The sequence below is a fragment of the Xiphophorus hellerii genome, chromosome 19 (genome assembly GCF_003331165.1).
Source record: "Xiphophorus hellerii strain 12219 chromosome 19, Xiphophorus_hellerii-4.1, whole genome shotgun sequence".
Classification (NCBI taxonomy): domain Eukaryota; kingdom Metazoa; phylum Chordata; class Actinopteri; order Cyprinodontiformes; family Poeciliidae; genus Xiphophorus; species Xiphophorus hellerii.
The window spans coordinates 4,287,465-4,304,331 of NC_045690.1; the positions used below are offsets into that span (position 1 = coordinate 4,287,465).

General features: G+C 38.0%; 1 protein-coding gene across 1 annotated transcript in view; it reads right to left on the reverse strand.

Annotated features, from left to right (window-relative positions):
- The window catches only part of cnksr1 (connector enhancer of kinase suppressor of Ras 1), a 33,090-nt gene extending 16,734 nt beyond the window's left edge, over window positions 1–16,356 (reverse strand). Inside the window, 8 exon segments of the mRNA XM_032546928.1 lie at window positions 91–132; window positions 9,685–9,702; window positions 9,704–9,770; window positions 9,995–10,197; window positions 14,054–14,089; window positions 14,091–14,117; window positions 14,119–14,213; window positions 16,135–16,356. Coding sequence (XP_032402819.1) covers window positions 91–132; window positions 9,685–9,702; window positions 9,704–9,770; window positions 9,995–10,197; window positions 14,054–14,089; window positions 14,091–14,117; window positions 14,119–14,213; window positions 16,135–16,186 — 540 coding nt within the window. The 5' untranslated portion in view covers window positions 16,187–16,356.
- Between the last annotated feature and the right edge of the window lie 511 nt (window positions 16,357–16,867).

Below are 16,867 nucleotides of genomic sequence, written 5' to 3' on the forward strand. Positions count from 1 at the left end.
CACAGCTAAAAATACCTCATTTAAAGCACAGTGAAACAAACGTTTCATCAGCCGAATTTATGAATAAGCAAAATTGTGAGACAAACTCACAACAGATATGATGTCCTTCTCCTTTTCGTAGACGGTGGAATCCTGTTGGGAAAGTGAAACAGCAGGATTTAAGCAGAGGAGTCACAAAATGACACATCGGTCTAAATGCTAATGCCATTGATTTGTGGAAATGGGACAAACTGAGTCAAAACTCATGTCCCATTTCCTCTTCACAGCTTGAGTCAGGAAGCAAAACGCCACACACCAGTTGAAAGCTGCCTGATGAAGTCAATAGTAATGATTCATATATCCAATCATGTTTTTGATTGGACTGATTTAAGTCACTCCGTCTGCAGCTTTTTACGTTTTGTCATGTTACAGCCATAAACAGCAATGCATCTTTATACTTTTTATTAGATGGACCAAAACAAAAGAGGGCAAGCTGCTGCAGTGGAGGGAAACTGACACATTGTTACAGATAAAAATAAAACAAATTGGGGAATGCATTTGTATTCAGCCCCTCTTACTCCTGACACCCATGAAAACTTAAATGAAACAAACAGACCGCTCTTCCTCACTCTGCTACTTTTCTTCTTCTACTACTCTCTAAGTTGCGTTATTTACTGTTATTTCAACTGTTAGCTTTATGTTTTCTCTCAGCTTTTTCTATCAATAGAAGCTACATCTGGTTTGATGTTCTGTTGGCTGGGATTCCTTCCTGCAGGAGATGATGGGATATCAACACAAAACTAACTTACAAGTAAAATTTCAGTAAGTTATAGGAGCTTGTTTCAAGTAATATTGACAAAAAATGTTATTAGATCCACTGGCAGATATTTTCACTTATAAAATGGGATAAGTGAAATAATTATAATGCTATAAGAGAAATAATCTTCCAGTGGAATTAGTTCTTTTTTATCTGAAAAGTTACTTGTAAGGTAGTTTTGTCTTATTTAAAGTGTACAAAGATATTTGCTCAAGAAACTTCCCTTTCCAACAGGACAACAATTTAAAAAATACAAGCAGAGACATTATGGAATGACTTGGATTAAAGCATATTCATATGTTAGTCAAAGTCCAGACTCTTTACATCAGATTTGATGATCTTGAGTTGTTTTCTAAAGAATGGATTAAGTTTTCTCTTTCTAGATGTGCAAAGCAGCCAGAAACAAACTCCCAAAAACTCACAGTGGAGTGATAGATGTTTTACTGAATGTTCAGATTTTTATCTGTAAAAAATGTTGGAAATTAATTCCTTTGCCTTCCACTTCACAGTTATGAACTGCATTTTTGGTCTATCACAAAAAATACAAATAAAACATTTTGAATTTTGTGGAAAGTGACAAAACGTGGAAAAGTTCAAGTTGTTTGGTTACTTCTGGAGGCACTGAAAGCTTTTATTGGAGCCTTGCAGCTTATGGATTATCAATATGTAGAGGAATAGTTTCTTTAGAACCAGTCAAATGGATAAAAAATGCTCAACAGCAATGCAATTTATTTATAATGAGTGAATAATTTATAAGGAGAACTGAAAATTCAGAAAGCTTCTGGTACTAAACAGCAAAGAAATTCAATAAAATCAGCATCAGAGTAAAGATGGAGCAGCCCTACATTTACAGGACGACCTGAAAATCCATAGATCCTCACACACACACACCCACACACACTCCCACTTAATCTGCAGTATATATACTCCATCTATCTCACATTGATAAACAATGTTTCACTCAGAAGGCGCCGGTGTTGAATGATACAGTTATTAAAGCCATTACAGTGGAACTAAATTGCCTTCATGTCTGGTTTCTGGGACGCGAGTGACGATAATGGTTCAGCAGGCAGAGAGGTGGGTTCAGAAAGGGAGCAGAAGAAATGAAGAAGCAGCTTCATATAATGGAGAATGATGAGAAATTCAAAGAGGATGGGGCCGATGTTTACAAAGCATAACACACCTGGTAATATTAATGCCCAGAGCTAATCTGAGGGGCCGGGTGACGAGTTGCACAGAGGTCCGGATGGTAAAACTAATCCCTGTGAAATGTACCGAGGGATCAACACTGAACACAAATGGATTGGGCTAATTGAGAAGTCATATGACACACGACTGTGAGTATCATTATCAGCTCAGTTCTGCTTTTACTCAAGTGTGAAAACTTGTGTACCTGTGACAACGATTGACACTTTAAAAATAATACAACAGATGAAAATAGCTGTTTAAATTTTAAACTTGATGCCTATTTGAGCAAATCACGACAGTCAGGCTAATTGTTAGGCTTACTCAGCTCAGCTGCTTCATTAGTCAGACACTTTTCACAACGTAAGAATGTCTAAAAATAGAGCCGTAAGCAATGTGAGTTATAAAAAAAAGGTACAACACAGGGAGTCATGAATATATATTAGAATCTTGAGCTAAGATTTGGGCTCTGAAAAGTGTATGAAAGACATGCTAATAAATCATTTTTAACAATTTTCTTTCATATAAAATAAATATTTACTGTAATTTATTATAATTTATAATGGCCTCATTTTTTGCAAGTCAAAAACTGCTACCAAAAGGCTAAAGGAAACCTCAGTTAATCCAGACAAAATGTCATATTAGCTCATGTTAGCATGCTCAATATGCTTGTTAGAGCCACCAACAAGTGTGCTAAACTGTGTTTTCATATGTTGTCATCAAACTGGGTGCAGCCATACTGGAGGCAAATAACAAAACAAGCATTTGTTGCTGCAGTCTCTCATCCTAAGCCCAGTAAATAACGTAGTAAACATTCCTGAAGTGGAAAACTTTATGATTGAGAAAAACACGTATTTTTGACAAACTGCCAAAGATATCTAAAAAATGAAAATGTCAAAAGTTGTGGGAAGATAAGAGATATCTGTGGCAAACCAAGCTGCAGCTCAACGTCTAGAGGAAGAATGTGAATATTGGAGTGTACTCAGTACATTCTGTATCATTCAAGAAGCACTGCCCACAAAGTTTAGTAAAGTTATTGTGCAGCTCAAACTGTTTTAGGCGTAAATCTTTCACGTGCGCACTTCTTCTGATTTCATTTCTGCCATTTCTGCCACCGAGCTGCCCCACCCAGATCCTCAGATCCTTCTGAAAGTTTTTACATATTTTCCTGTTACAAAAAGTTGTTCAGATGTTTTAAATAATTTCGAACTCATATCATTGGACTGTTGATGACTCAGCGAGTCAAATCACGTGTTGAAGCTGGGAAATATTTGAAAGCATGAAGGAAGCCGGATATTTTAGTTAAATAAACATGCTCGACAAAGAATAAATCTACATAAAATCTACAAAAAGGAAAGTCTACAAAAAAATCTACGAAAGAGGAAAGTTTTTCATGAATACTTTACCACATATAGGCATATTTCAATTGTAAACTGATTCTCCTTTTCCACTGTTTTATTATGTTTTCAGAGATTTAAGTGCTGCATCTTATCAAAAACCAACTTCTTGATTGAATAAAACTTATTTTACATTCAAGTCTGCCAAGGTCTTTTTATCTGTAACCAGCTCAAGTCTTACAGAAAAACAAAACAAAAAACAAGGACATAAACTCTTAACTTGTCTGAAGGTAAAGTTCAGAAGAGGTTGCACCGTTTACCAACCAACAGAGTATCACTTCTGTTCTCACTAAGCAACACCTTTTTCATTTTATGAATTGCATAACTCTGCTGTATGTGGCATACTTGTCACAGGAGACTTTCCCATAACAGTGCAACCTGTTCTGCATTTTATTTTAACAGTGAAAGAACAGGAAATGGCACATTTAAAAGAATCCAAGGTAGGCAGAATGTTCTGTTCTGTAAGGAAACTGGTCAGAAAGCTGGGCTGGAGAATCAAACGGAGTAAACCAGTGACTTTTACTAATATTTACCAAGTAAAGCATCAGAAAGTGTCAAAAACTACAGGTGACCATGAAAATGATCAAAGGTTCATTATGAAGTAGGTGAGAAGAGGTTTTAATGCATTTATTTACATGGATCAATTCGGTGTCCTTTTAATAACAAACCTGATGCATTACTGGATAGAATAGGGAGCAGATGCTCATCATCACAAATTATACAGACAAAATGGCATATTTTTACATCTACACTGCCACACATATCTTAAAAAAAAAATCTGTTTCAGTTTGTACCTCCAAAAAACTAGCACAAAATATAAATTTTTAAAAATGCAGGTTGTTGGAGAAAGTCTGAGGTCTACAAAAAGCTTTGAGTGTCTCTGTGGAAAAAGACGAAGTGTGTCAGGCATAAAAAGGTGTGAGGTGTGGTGAAGATGTGCTTCATTTTTTCAACAGCCTCCAGCATTTTGATGCTCCATTTTCAAGCCTTTCCGTTTATCTGACGTCAAAGGGATTGGAATAAAGAAACCACATCTGAACTTTTTATAGGACACATGCCTAAAAATGTAAGATGTATCAGAAGGACACAGGAACTCTACAGCTGAGCCATGTTTAGTTCCACGTAAACTAGAGCAAAACTCATCTCTACGTTGGAAACAAAAACATCACCGTCATCAAGCGAGTCACACAAACAAAGATAGAAGTTCCTAATGTGTCTAAAACGCAATACGGTTTCAGATTGGACCTACAATATCAGTTGAGTGATTCATTGATACTGAGCAGAAGGGAGGTTTTCCATGGTTTTGGTTTTGCTAAATATAATCTGTGATCAAGTATTTCTTGGTATATTCTTTCTTCTGATGGGTTAGATTTTGGTGTTGGTCATCAAATCTTCCCAACTTTAGAAGTTTTGGCTCCAAATTATATTCCACAATAACAAAGAAATGTGTTAATTTACTTGAGGTGGCAAGAACAAGCCAAGTTCTTTCTGACCTGGACATTTTTCCACCTTGGAAAGTGTTTTTTTTTTTTAAATGTTGATGGTAAAATCATAATCTCACCACCAATGATTTCAACACATTTTCTATAATGTTTTAACATTCCACTTTAATGTTTATGTACAGTACAGACCAAAAGTTTGGACACACTTTCTCATTGAATTCAATGAGAAAGTGTGTCCAAACTTTTGGTCTGAACTGTAACTCCAATTTAATCTACCATTAGAAGATTGCTCATGATTATTTTAGCTTTAATAATAAGCGTAATAACTTCTCATACTTCCTAAGACTCATCAGGCTGAAATAGGAAATCAGGCCCTCACACTGCAAAAACACTAAATCTTTAGCAGAAATGTTTGTCTAGTTTCTAGTACTGCTATTTTAGTGCACTTGAATTAAGACAAAAATAACTTAAAAGTAACTTTTCAGCCAGATGAATAAGCTGTTTTAAGTCAGTAATTCTTGAATACAGATACAAACAGTACTAGTTCTACTGACAGATTTTTTCACTTAAGACAGGAAAAATGTTTCATTATAAGTGAAACTAATGTGTTTTTATGTATATTTAAGATTTAATTACTTAAAAACTGCTGACATATGTTGATGAAAAGTTACTTTTATGTTAGTTTTGTCTTATTTCAAATGTACTAAGATATTTGCAGTAGAAACTGGGCAAAAATACTTGTTAAGATTTTGGTTTTTTGCAGTGCATCAGTGCAAACAAAGTATGATGTTAAATCTTAAGAGAATAATTTAAAATTATACTAAAGAATATTTAAGTTTTGCACAACATTTTATTATTCATCCCCAGAGGTAATCAAAAATACTAAGCTAACATAAAAAGTGCAGATAAGAAATGCAAAGCATGGGATAGAAGTTGTGTGGTGGATTGACACACAGCTGCTGTGTTTCAGAACCAATCAGGCCACTTTTGTGGCTAATTTTGATGCGTTTACAAACCCTTTTCTGAAAAGTGCTGCACCACTGTGTTGGAGAAACATTCAGAGAAAGCAAAAATAAGAGAACAACTTGAACATGCACAGCCACATTCTCCAGCCCTAAACTCAAAGATAATAAATATATCTAAACGATAAAAATTGTTCCTGCTGATTGGTGGAGGTCAAACAAGAAAGTCAAAGATCTCGACCAACCAACACAGTTTGAGCTCAGTTCTTGAACTTGCTCTGTTGATGTTTCATATTGCTAGCCAGACGTGCTATAAAAAGATTAGGAAACATAAATACACCTGCTGCGATCATTTGAAATTACACCCTTTGTCTCTCCTTTTGCGAACTCCCGTCTTTTTCTTCATCTTAAAAAACATTCAGACAGCTCAGACTTTAAACTGCCAGTCTTGCTCAATTTTTAAACCTCTTTATGAGGATTTTCTCCTTTCTGTCCTCTTAATAAGTTATCCGCTTTGGTGTAGCATGTTAATATTTGCTAGCCAGTGACAGCTATATTGTGTTTTAGTGCATTATTATACGTTCCTGTCAAGCCTGAAGCATTATGTAACCCAAACTGCACACTAAAAGCAAAGCTGTCATAGCTGTTTTGTTTTAGAAGTATTTAGACCTTCATGAAATTTTTTGCTTTTATCTGGAGCTGCATTCGTCAAAGGTGCAATAACAGACATTATTTACTCTCTCTTCTAAAAACCAAATAAATCTCACGTACCTGAGAGTTCACGTCTTTCTCTACTTGGCCTCAATCTCTTTAACTTTGCCTGCTGCCTGAAGCTGTGCTGCAGTGAAACTCAGACCTGACAAGTTAAGTGTTGAGTCCTGGCAACACCAGCTGACTGCTGACCCAGATCGCCCCCAGGGTGGGAGAAAGAAATACACTCTGAAATGCACACACACTCGTGGAGAAAGGAGAAATAAGAGTCCTTTCTTTTGTGAAGGATGTGGTGCGGCTTCTGTGGAAGACGTCACGCTGAAGGCCTGGCCTCCTGACAACACAAATGTCACGCGGGGAATGACACCAGATTCAATTAGCCACAAGCAAAGGTTTAAGCAACCATGACTTGTCTGTGTGGTGAACGGAAATGCACATGAGTATGCAAAGACACTCAGCTGTACAGTTCTTATAGACTGGTGAGGAGGAGGCATAAAAATCTTTCACATCTTATGTTCCAGGCATTATTGGAATCTAATGTGACACACCGACATGAAGTAGTGCATAATTGTGAAGTGGAAGGAGAACTGATACAGATAATGATCGGAAAAGTAAAAGTCAGCCATATTCTGTTAGCGCTCAGTTGAGCCATTCGTTCCTGCATTTAGAGTTGCAGGTGTTTTGGGTCGTGGTTCCAGCCAAATTTGCATATCTAGAGACTGAGGTTTTTCACCAAACTTCTGAGCAAAGCAAGCTCAAGCTCTATCAGATCAGATTAGAGTGCCTGTAAATAACAATGTTCAAGTCTTACAACAGATTTTCAGTTTGGATTAAGGTCTGAACTTTTGACTAGGCTCTTTTATCACAGGAAAATGCTTGGATCTAAACCTTGTGTCAGAAACTTTTTACAGTTCAATGAGTCGTCTTTTTCTCCCTGTTCTACTAAATGCTATTTGTTTAGAACCACAAAACCTACATCAACTAACCTAGTTAAGCTATCAGTGCTTCTCAATTCCAGTGCTCAGGCCCCCCTGCTCTGCATGTTTTAGATGTGCCTCTATACCAGAACAGCTGATTCAAATGATTGCATGATGTCTTCTGCAGCCACCAGGTACTGCAGAAGCCTGTTAATCACCCAGATTCAATCCAGGTGTGTGGCAGAAGGGAAACACCTAAAACATGCAGGGCAGGGGGGCCTCAGGACCAGAATTGAGAAACACTGAGCTAACTTAAGTTTTGCAAAATCTAGTGTGAAACTTTATCTCCACACCTGAGCTTCTGCTCCCTGCAGCTCCTCTAGAGTTAGCATGGCTGCTTCCCAGGTTAAATGTTAGTCCTCACTCAGCCTGTTAGCTTAGGAGTAATTCCATGTCTTGTTTGCAGTTGTCCCATCTTTGGAATATTATTTTATATTCTGCTATAAACTTCTCCACAAGCTTTTTTCCCTGACCTGTCTGCTGCATTTTTTTGTTTTTATGATTCTTTTTGTTTTCTAATATTCTCCAACAACAAACTTTCCCTTTCCAATCACCTTCGTATGAGAACATTTGCAAGGCACCGTAAATAGGTTCGAAGCTACTAAGTTGCCTCTGAGGAATTTTAAAAAATGTGTAAAATGTTTCTTACAAAATAAGCGATGCGTCAAATCCATAGACCTGAAATTACAGAATCAATGCCAGTCTTTTTTTTTTTTTTTTTATCAGCTGCATTGGCGTCCAAACAATAAAATATCCTCTATGCTCTCTAGCTTTCAGCACATCAGTGGCGCCTTTAAAAAGGGAACCAGTCAAACAAACGCCTATAAATAAAGATAGTTGACAACCTGTGCGCACCAAAAATGATGAGCTTTGTTAACTTACTTTTCACTGACTAAGCACTCTCCCCCATGTGTTGATAGCCAATAATGAATGAAAACAGCCGTCAACAAGGCCAGCTCATCGCGTAGGAGCAAAAAAAAAAATAAAAAAACATCTTCTCAGAGTCAACACTACATCACTCAGCTATCCACACTTCCTTTCATTCTCATACTCGCTGTTTCTCAATGTTCATTAGGATATTTTCACAGTTAAAACACACCGACACAGACTTTAACTTCTGATCAACCCTCAGAGAGCCGATGCTTCTGCTGCACAGACAGCAGCTCGTTTTTCATTTTCAGAGTTACTTATTTAAAACCACCTCAGATTTCTCTTTAAACTTAATGAGGCAGAAAACAAGTGTTGCATTGAAAAGCAGAAAAGGAAGGATCACCTTGTGTCGAATTATCCAATCAGAGCGTTGAGAACAGTACCTGTCATGCTGGCAGGTTTCCAGAGCCGGATATATTTAAAGTCCTTTAAAAACCGGGTCTCAGCTCTCAGCTCCAGACTCTCTTTCAGGTTTTGTCTTGTCTGTTTTCTTCTCTCCTTCACCTCCGTCAGCTTGTTTTTCCTTTCCTGTCGTACTCCTGAGAATACAGCCTCTCGCTGCCTGTTGCTCTGTGTTTGGTGTTCACTCCCCTAAGAGCTAGAAGTCATCGATAGAGGCAGTGCAATCCCTCTCTAAGTCTCCTCCCTTGCTCTCTGACTCCCTCCCTCCGGCAGCCAACATTACATATCCAGGCCTGTCCGCTTTGCTACAACAACCACTAAGCACTTTCCACCCTCTTCTCATGTACCCTCTTATGATTATTCCTTCCTCACTTGTTTCTTTCAAGCATTTCACAACTCCAGAATGGAGGAAACAGAAACCAAATGCAGCTAAATGTTTTGTCGTCTTACCAAAGCTCAGTGGAGTTGCAACCTCCCTTCAAATATGTCAGGAATTTACAGATGAAAAAAAAAACACAAAAAAACTGCGTAAGTAAAGTTAGGCTGAGAAACAGACGGGTGTGCATGTGCTTCTGTTTTTCTCGTTTAGTCTAATTGGGAGAATTAAAAAGCAAACTGGCGCACACCCAACCGATTGTGGTTCCTCTTTGGATATTTATCATGCATGACATTATGACTGAAAACGTAGCAGTTCCTTTTAAGATAAAACTGATCGCGGGTTTAGGAACAAAATCTCTGTAAAAGTCTGCTGACCTCAAGCACACAGTGGAGTTTTGTCTTTTTACCTCTGAATTTTGTATGGAAAGTCAGATTTGAGCTGAAAGGATTTGGAAATATCAGATTTGAGCTGAACCGATGTGGGAAACACATGAACACACCCACCTTGTGGACGAATGTCTCCCAGATTTCTACAATGGGTGAATATGCTCTGAGTAGAGGTGTATCTGCTGAGCTGGGATAACTGATATCTGGAAAGACAGATCATGATGTAAATTAGTTCAGACAGATTGGGAGCGAGAGGAAACAAAGTATTTTAAGCAAAAACATTCAGTCAGAATCCAAATGAGGGGAGAATCCCACTGAGGTAACTCTGTTAAATCGTTTAACCCACATCCAACATATAGAGCTAAGTGATCTAAGTTAAATAAAACACGTTTCACAATGATGCACTCAAGACTTGCTCTTTATAAACCTGTTGAGCAAGCAGAAGAGGCCTCTGGCAGAAGTGATAAGCTCTATGACGTTCTTCAGGATGCCAGCTGGCAGCTTGGTGGCGCTCCGTCCGTCGTAGCTGTTGTGGCGCCAACCGCCCTGGATGGCTATCGGCAGGGAGTGGGCAACGACGCGCAGCTTTTCTGTCAGACCGCGCAGGTTTTCTCCTCCCATGCCATAAGTCTGAAGACAACACACACAAAAACACACACGTGTAACGGCCGGGCAGGACATTCCACCCCCTGCTGTCATCAGGCCCTCCAGAAGAGGGTAGCGATTGTTTTTTGAGACACATTTTCATACGCTGTGGTTCGTTTCTGGCAAAGTTCCATATACTGGAAACAAATCTCCAACTTTCCCTCATTTCCTGTGTCTTTTCTGCTGTCTGGTTTGAATAAATCCACAGAAAGCTTATTATTCCACTTTTCAGTCCAACAGACATTTTCATATTGCAGCTTTTATGCAACTGCGTACAACACCGAAAACCTCAGCAATGAATTATTAAGAACAGTTCAGTTACTTTTCAGCTAAAAAAAAAAAAGAAACGGTGAAAAAAAAGGAGGTTAAGATGCTCCAAATGAATTTATCAATGTAAAGCAGGTTGGGACGTTTGTTGTCGTGGAAACTGTATAATTTCTGCATCCATTGTCGACAACACAGCACTGAAAACTTTTTAAAAATTACTGAAATTAATAATTTTACAATTTTGTGCACATCTCTTTAACTTAAATTTAATGAGATGACATTTTAAACATTAATATAATAAAAGATTTTAAACAGTAGAGTACAAATGTAGCTATGGGAGAAATTAAGAGCCCATCTGCACTGAACCCCATTGAGAACCTCCTGGTTATTCCACCAAATATTGATTTCTGAACTCTTCCTGAGTTAAAACATTAGTATTGTTCTTTCTAAATTAATATGAACTTGGTTTTTTTTGCAATATTTGACATCTGAAAGCACTGCATCTTTTTCATTATTTTGACTATTTCTCGTTCTCCACAAATAAATACTAAATGTTTGCTTGGAATTTCGTAGACATGTTGTCAGTAGTTCATAGAATAAAAGAACAATGTTCATTTTACTCAAACATATACCTATAAAAAGTAAAATCAGAGAAACAAATTATTTTAAGTGATCTCTTAGTTTTTTCCAGAGCTGTATAAATCATAATGAAAACTAAATTAATAATAGAATTTGGTGTAAATCCTAATAATGTATATTTATGTTTACAGGTATGCCCAAAATGATTCCAACCCTGGTAGATTTAGATTTTAAAATATTTTTATTCAACCATGAAGTTTGTTTCTGATAGAAAATGAATACAAGTCATAAAAAAGATAACTTATCCGTTTTAATTAGCATTTTATTTTTTTTAAATGGCATAAAAGAAATTATCTGTACAATTCTCAAAAATTACTTTCTTGGTATTTGAATAATCAAACCGCTTGTATAACTGTCGGTCAACAGTTTGCATGTATCTACTGATATTTTGATGGTTTATCTTTGGTAATGAGCTTGTAGGCTTTGCGATAGGAAAGTTTCATTTCCACCACCTTAATCTTGATCTCCCTCCACAGATTCCAGATCAGATTGTGGTGGGACTCCACCGACTCTTAAGTGTTCATATTTCTTCTAGAAAGATGTTTGTGATAAAAATGGTGGCGTTGATAAGTATTTTTTTGCTCCCAGCTAATGCTAACAGGCGACAGATCACATGCCCATCAGAAGGCAGCACACAGACACACAGGACAAACAATAACAAATGCACACACTCATACCTGCAGGCACTTTAGAGAGCCTGGTTAACCTCACAATCATGTTTTCATACTGTGGGAGGAAGTCGGAGTACCAGGAGAGAATCCTTACATGCACAGGAAGACCATGCAGAAAAACCCCAGGCCGATTTATATCTAGTAAAATATAATTCAAACAAAGCCTCAGACTTCATATTATCCCTGTTATCAAATCAAAGTCTTTCAGAAAGACAACAGCCTTTATTCATTTGTCTGTCGCTCCAGTTTTCTGCATCCCATCATGAAACATGGCTCTTCAGAGATGCTAAAACAGAGTGTTTGATTGTTACAGGCCACTCATCTCGGGGTCAAGTGCTTCATACTGGTCAGGCTTTGTTGGTACACATCATCCAGCCACCAGAACAAGCTTGTCAACAAGTGGCCATGAATCTTTTATGGAGCTGTTAATTATGTAGCTGTGCACTTGAAAGTGTTTCTGTCTGTGCCATGTGAGCATCTGATGGGGAGGTTTTATGAATGAGCGCAGTGTTAAGAGCATCATGGAGCATCATGACAGACGCAAGCACCCACACACAAGGTCTGTTTGAGGGGAAAAAAAGGAATTACTAGAGGAGCAGCTTTCCTCATTCACAGACTCCAGGCTTACAGGTTCAATCTGCATCACGGTTAATTAAAGAACTCAGCAACAAGGAGTTTAAGCCATCTTAGTCTGATGTTTACAGGCTGTTATGTCACCAGAGCTGCTGAATCAGAGGTTATACTGAAGCAAAGACTATTATGGAAGACCACAAATATCCCCACAAAACAGCTCATTTGTTAAGTCACTGAAGCTTCCATCCAAATTTCCTAAAGATTGTATTTATGCAGCAAGATAAAGAAAAAAGATAAAGATTTAAAAGAAGAGTGAATGTGGCTTCTTGTGCATGTATCTGGTTAAATTGCAATATCATTGAAAATATCATTTATTTCAGTAATTGGTTTATATAGACTAGAGATACACTGATCCAACATTAATATCTGTATCTAAAAAGAATAGATTGGGTATCGATATAACCGATCCCTGATCGGTTATATCGGTTATTCAATTCTATGCTTTGTGCTCTGAACGACATCAAGCTTTATCATTTATTTTAAATTATATTTAGAAATCCTAATTGCACTTTCTGAACCATTTGAAAGAAGATTTGTTGCAGTTTTTTTTTGTTTTTTTTTACATGTTTGACCAAGATCTATTGTTTTGTCTGTTTCTTTATTATTTATTTATATTGACTGGACAAATTAAAGTTGTGTTGTTTCTACATGTTAGACCAAGCTTGTGAAGCTATTGGTGTGTTTAAGTTGTGCTGTTCTGGTGCAGAATGATCAGATAAATGTGTAAATCAGCCTCTGTTTAAAAAAAAGAAATGTTTAAGTCAATTCAGCACTTTCTGTGTCGGCCGATACTAACACTCAGACATCTGTATCCGTATACAAAGTAAAAAAAGTTAATCGGTGCATCAATAATGTAGATTCATTAAGTACATAGTGAAATAGTTCACACTGCCAAAAAACACCTAAACCTTATGGAGAATCTAAGTATTGTCGAGTAGAGCATCGACAAGAGGAAGATGAGAGACACCAGAGTCAACAATATAGAGGAGCTGAAGGCTGTTTTTTATAAAGCACAATGGGTTTTCTGAACACTTCATCAGAGGCACACACTGATCACCTCCAGGCCATGCTGCACTGATGCAGTAAATTATGCAAAAGGCGCCAAAAACATTCCCAAATATTGTCCAGGACACACAGCATTTCTCTAGATATGCTTTGGCAAGCGATTCAGCATAAGTGCTTATCTGATGTTGACATGAATAATACAGTTAATGTTTTTACTACAAAATGCTTGAAAAGCTGGAGCTGGAATGTAAGATCGAAGTACTAAGAAATCACACTGAGTAAAAACATCACATATTTCACTAAGGCAGCCAAGATGTCAGGATGTTCTGTGGTTCTGGGTGTGCTGGCCAGATTTCTAAGAGATTATCCTACAGTTCCTGGTACGACTGTGTAAACAACAGCGGGATCTGAAAACATTACAGAGGTGGAAATCAGCATGCTGTCATATCACAAAATATACAACACCCTTACCAAACATGGATACGACCATGCAGGTAATATCCTGCTCACTTCACACAACACTTCCATAACACACACAGGAGACAGAACTGGAGACAGATAATGCTGCTGCAGACATGCACTGTAAACAAACACACACACACACGCAGGTGTGTATTCTCACTCACCAGGGAGCAGAGTTTCTCCACAGCCTCCAGAATCAGCTTCCTGGTGTCCGATCTTTTGAACTCCCAACAGCCTCCAGATCCTGGGACGTCAACTGGAGCAGGTCCAGACCTGACAGGTGCCACTCCGACACCTGGTACTGATCAGTGGGAGCATCCAGACCTGGAAGTCATGAAACGTTTTAGTTTTTACTACAAGCAGAATCCGGGGCATAAATGGAAATTCTCCAGTGTCAGGAAATCTCATGCATGTACCAGCATGAAAAAATGCCTCTCACTCTGGTTCATGTACCGAGGTCAGGACTGAAAAAGTCACATTGGAAGGAAATCTGGGTTTTCACATGCAATATATGAATGAACAGCAAAAAGTAAATGCAAAATCAAAAACAAAAATAACACTGGAGGATTTTATTAACTTGACTTGAGTTTGGATTTACGGCAGTGTATTGAATATGTTTAAAGTTTAAATAAAGTCAGCTGCTTTATTTAAACTTGGTTTAAATAAACTCAGTTGAATAATCATATTTTTTTTACATCATATTGGTGTAAAAAATACCAATTTTTACACCAATATGTATCGAAAGATATTGGTTTCGATACATATTGGTGTTTTGCAACATGCTGAGTCATTCTTGTTCATAGTCTTATCACTACTCCTAACTAGTGGGATCCTCCAGGGATTCATCCATGGTCCACTTTGTTTTCTGTTGGCATAGCTACAGCTACAAGCTAAAAAGAAAAAGATCAGATGTCACTCAGTTCTCTCAAACTATCTAAAAATAAGCTGACTAGAATATTTATGTGCTATGTTTGTCATTAACTGGTTTTTGTTCTTTCCAATTGGTTGAAAATGCTGCATCATGACAGTCTGATAGGTACATGTAATCATTACCACACCATGACGGTTTTAGCTTCTTCTAAAATGATTTACAGTTTTTTTTAATGTGTTAAATGGACAGAGAGCTTCTGATTCTGCTCCCCACAGGGAGGTCAGTAAGGTGAGGTGAGCAGATCCTCCTGGATGTACCGAGGAGAAGATTAAAATAAGGAGCTGAATGGGCTTTCCCAGGAGCTACCTGAACTCTGGAACATCCGGCCCAAACACATCAGAACCTCTGCAACATTTTAGAAAAAAATCATTCAACAATCACTTGTGGACTAGCGGTCATTTAAACCAAATTGTGCTCTGACTTTTTGACTGACTGTGTGTTTTTTGTGATTCACTTGAAGCTTATTGCTTTTAATTTTTTTACGAAGAAGAAAGAGCTGAGCCAAAAAGCAAAGCTCTTTTTCAACCAATCTGTATATGTTTAGAAACTCAGGACTGCCCCCTTTGTGAGGATTTCTGAACAAATCCCACCAGTAATCTCTTAATTTCAGCAGCATGTTTCCTCTGACTGGGAGTAACGACAACATCTGTTTAGGGAGGTAAAGCTTAGGGTGATGAGACAGAGGGCTTCCAACCTCAAAGAGTTGGAGTTCATCTCAGAAGGTGAATTGTCAAAAATACCAGCGGAAAAGTGCAGAAAGACTGTTATTATAGAAATTATTTTCAGATTCCCATTTTCGCTCAAATTGAAGTAAAAACAAAATGAATATTTTTTTTAAAATAAGCGAATATGGCTGACGCATTTCTTTTGAAAGTGCTCAGAAAAACTTTTATTACGAACATAGAACTTTTAGCATAGAGAAGCAGAGGACTCCGCTGTGTTGTAACTGAGTTGGAAAGCATTAATCCAGGCTGAGCTTTGTGGTTAAATCTCTTCTCCTTCATCCCTCCGCCTCCCCCCGCCTATTTTTTCTTTTGCAGAACTTTGTTTAGTTTCAGTGTGTCAAACAAAATAAGCAGGGAAAACAACAGAAGGCCATTGTTTACCCCGTTGAAACGTTTAGTTGTTGACACTGATCAGAGCTGCACTGTTTGTGGCTTCTCTCTCTCTCTCTCTCACTTCCTCATTCCACCTCCACCTTTCACTTCCAATAGGATTTGCGTGCTGCTTCTATTTTCGACGTAACCGCCCCGATCCAAAGTACCTGCGAGGGGATCAAGTGTTTAAAAAAGAAGAAGCGGGTATGTCCCTCACCTTGGAGCCACTTGGTGACTCTCTCCTCGCTCCACGCAGCGATAGGCTCCATGCTCGGCGTCCTGCTCCAGTCGCTCGTTCAGCTCCCGGCGGTCCTGGCCGACTTCTACCTCTCCGGATTGCTGGAGGAAGGAAAACTTGATCCTGATTTGGAATCGGATGATGACGAATGGCACTCCTTTTCTCAGGTAACAGGTAGAGTTTCCCCCTCTAGTGTCAGCCAATAGTACGGAGCTGTCAAGCCCCGCCGGGCGCAGGACCCCTCCCACCGGCACCTATCACCCCCGCCTACCTGCACAACTTCATAACTGCCTTCATAATCGCGCTGTGGTCAGGCTGAGGAATCTGCGTGAGAAAGAACGGCGCAGATTTGCGCCCTGTGAGCAGATGACGCACAACAGCAGCACCTGAGCTGCGGAATTATGACTAAAAAAAAAATTAAAAAAAAATCTTAACCCTGTTTCCATATTGATTTATTAAAAACTACCAGATTCAGTTTTTAAAAATTCTTTACGTCTCCAGAAATTTGTCAAAATGTTCTAAAATTATGGTTACATATTAACAGAGAGATTATATTTCATGTGTTTAGTTCATTAATTTTTTTGGTTTACACAGTAAATGAAAACCTAAAATCAATTTTTAAGATTGTTAAAATATAATCTAAGACCAGATCAATAATTTTAAATACAAAAATCTTATTAAATAATTAACTTGTATTGTTCATGTGCTGTAC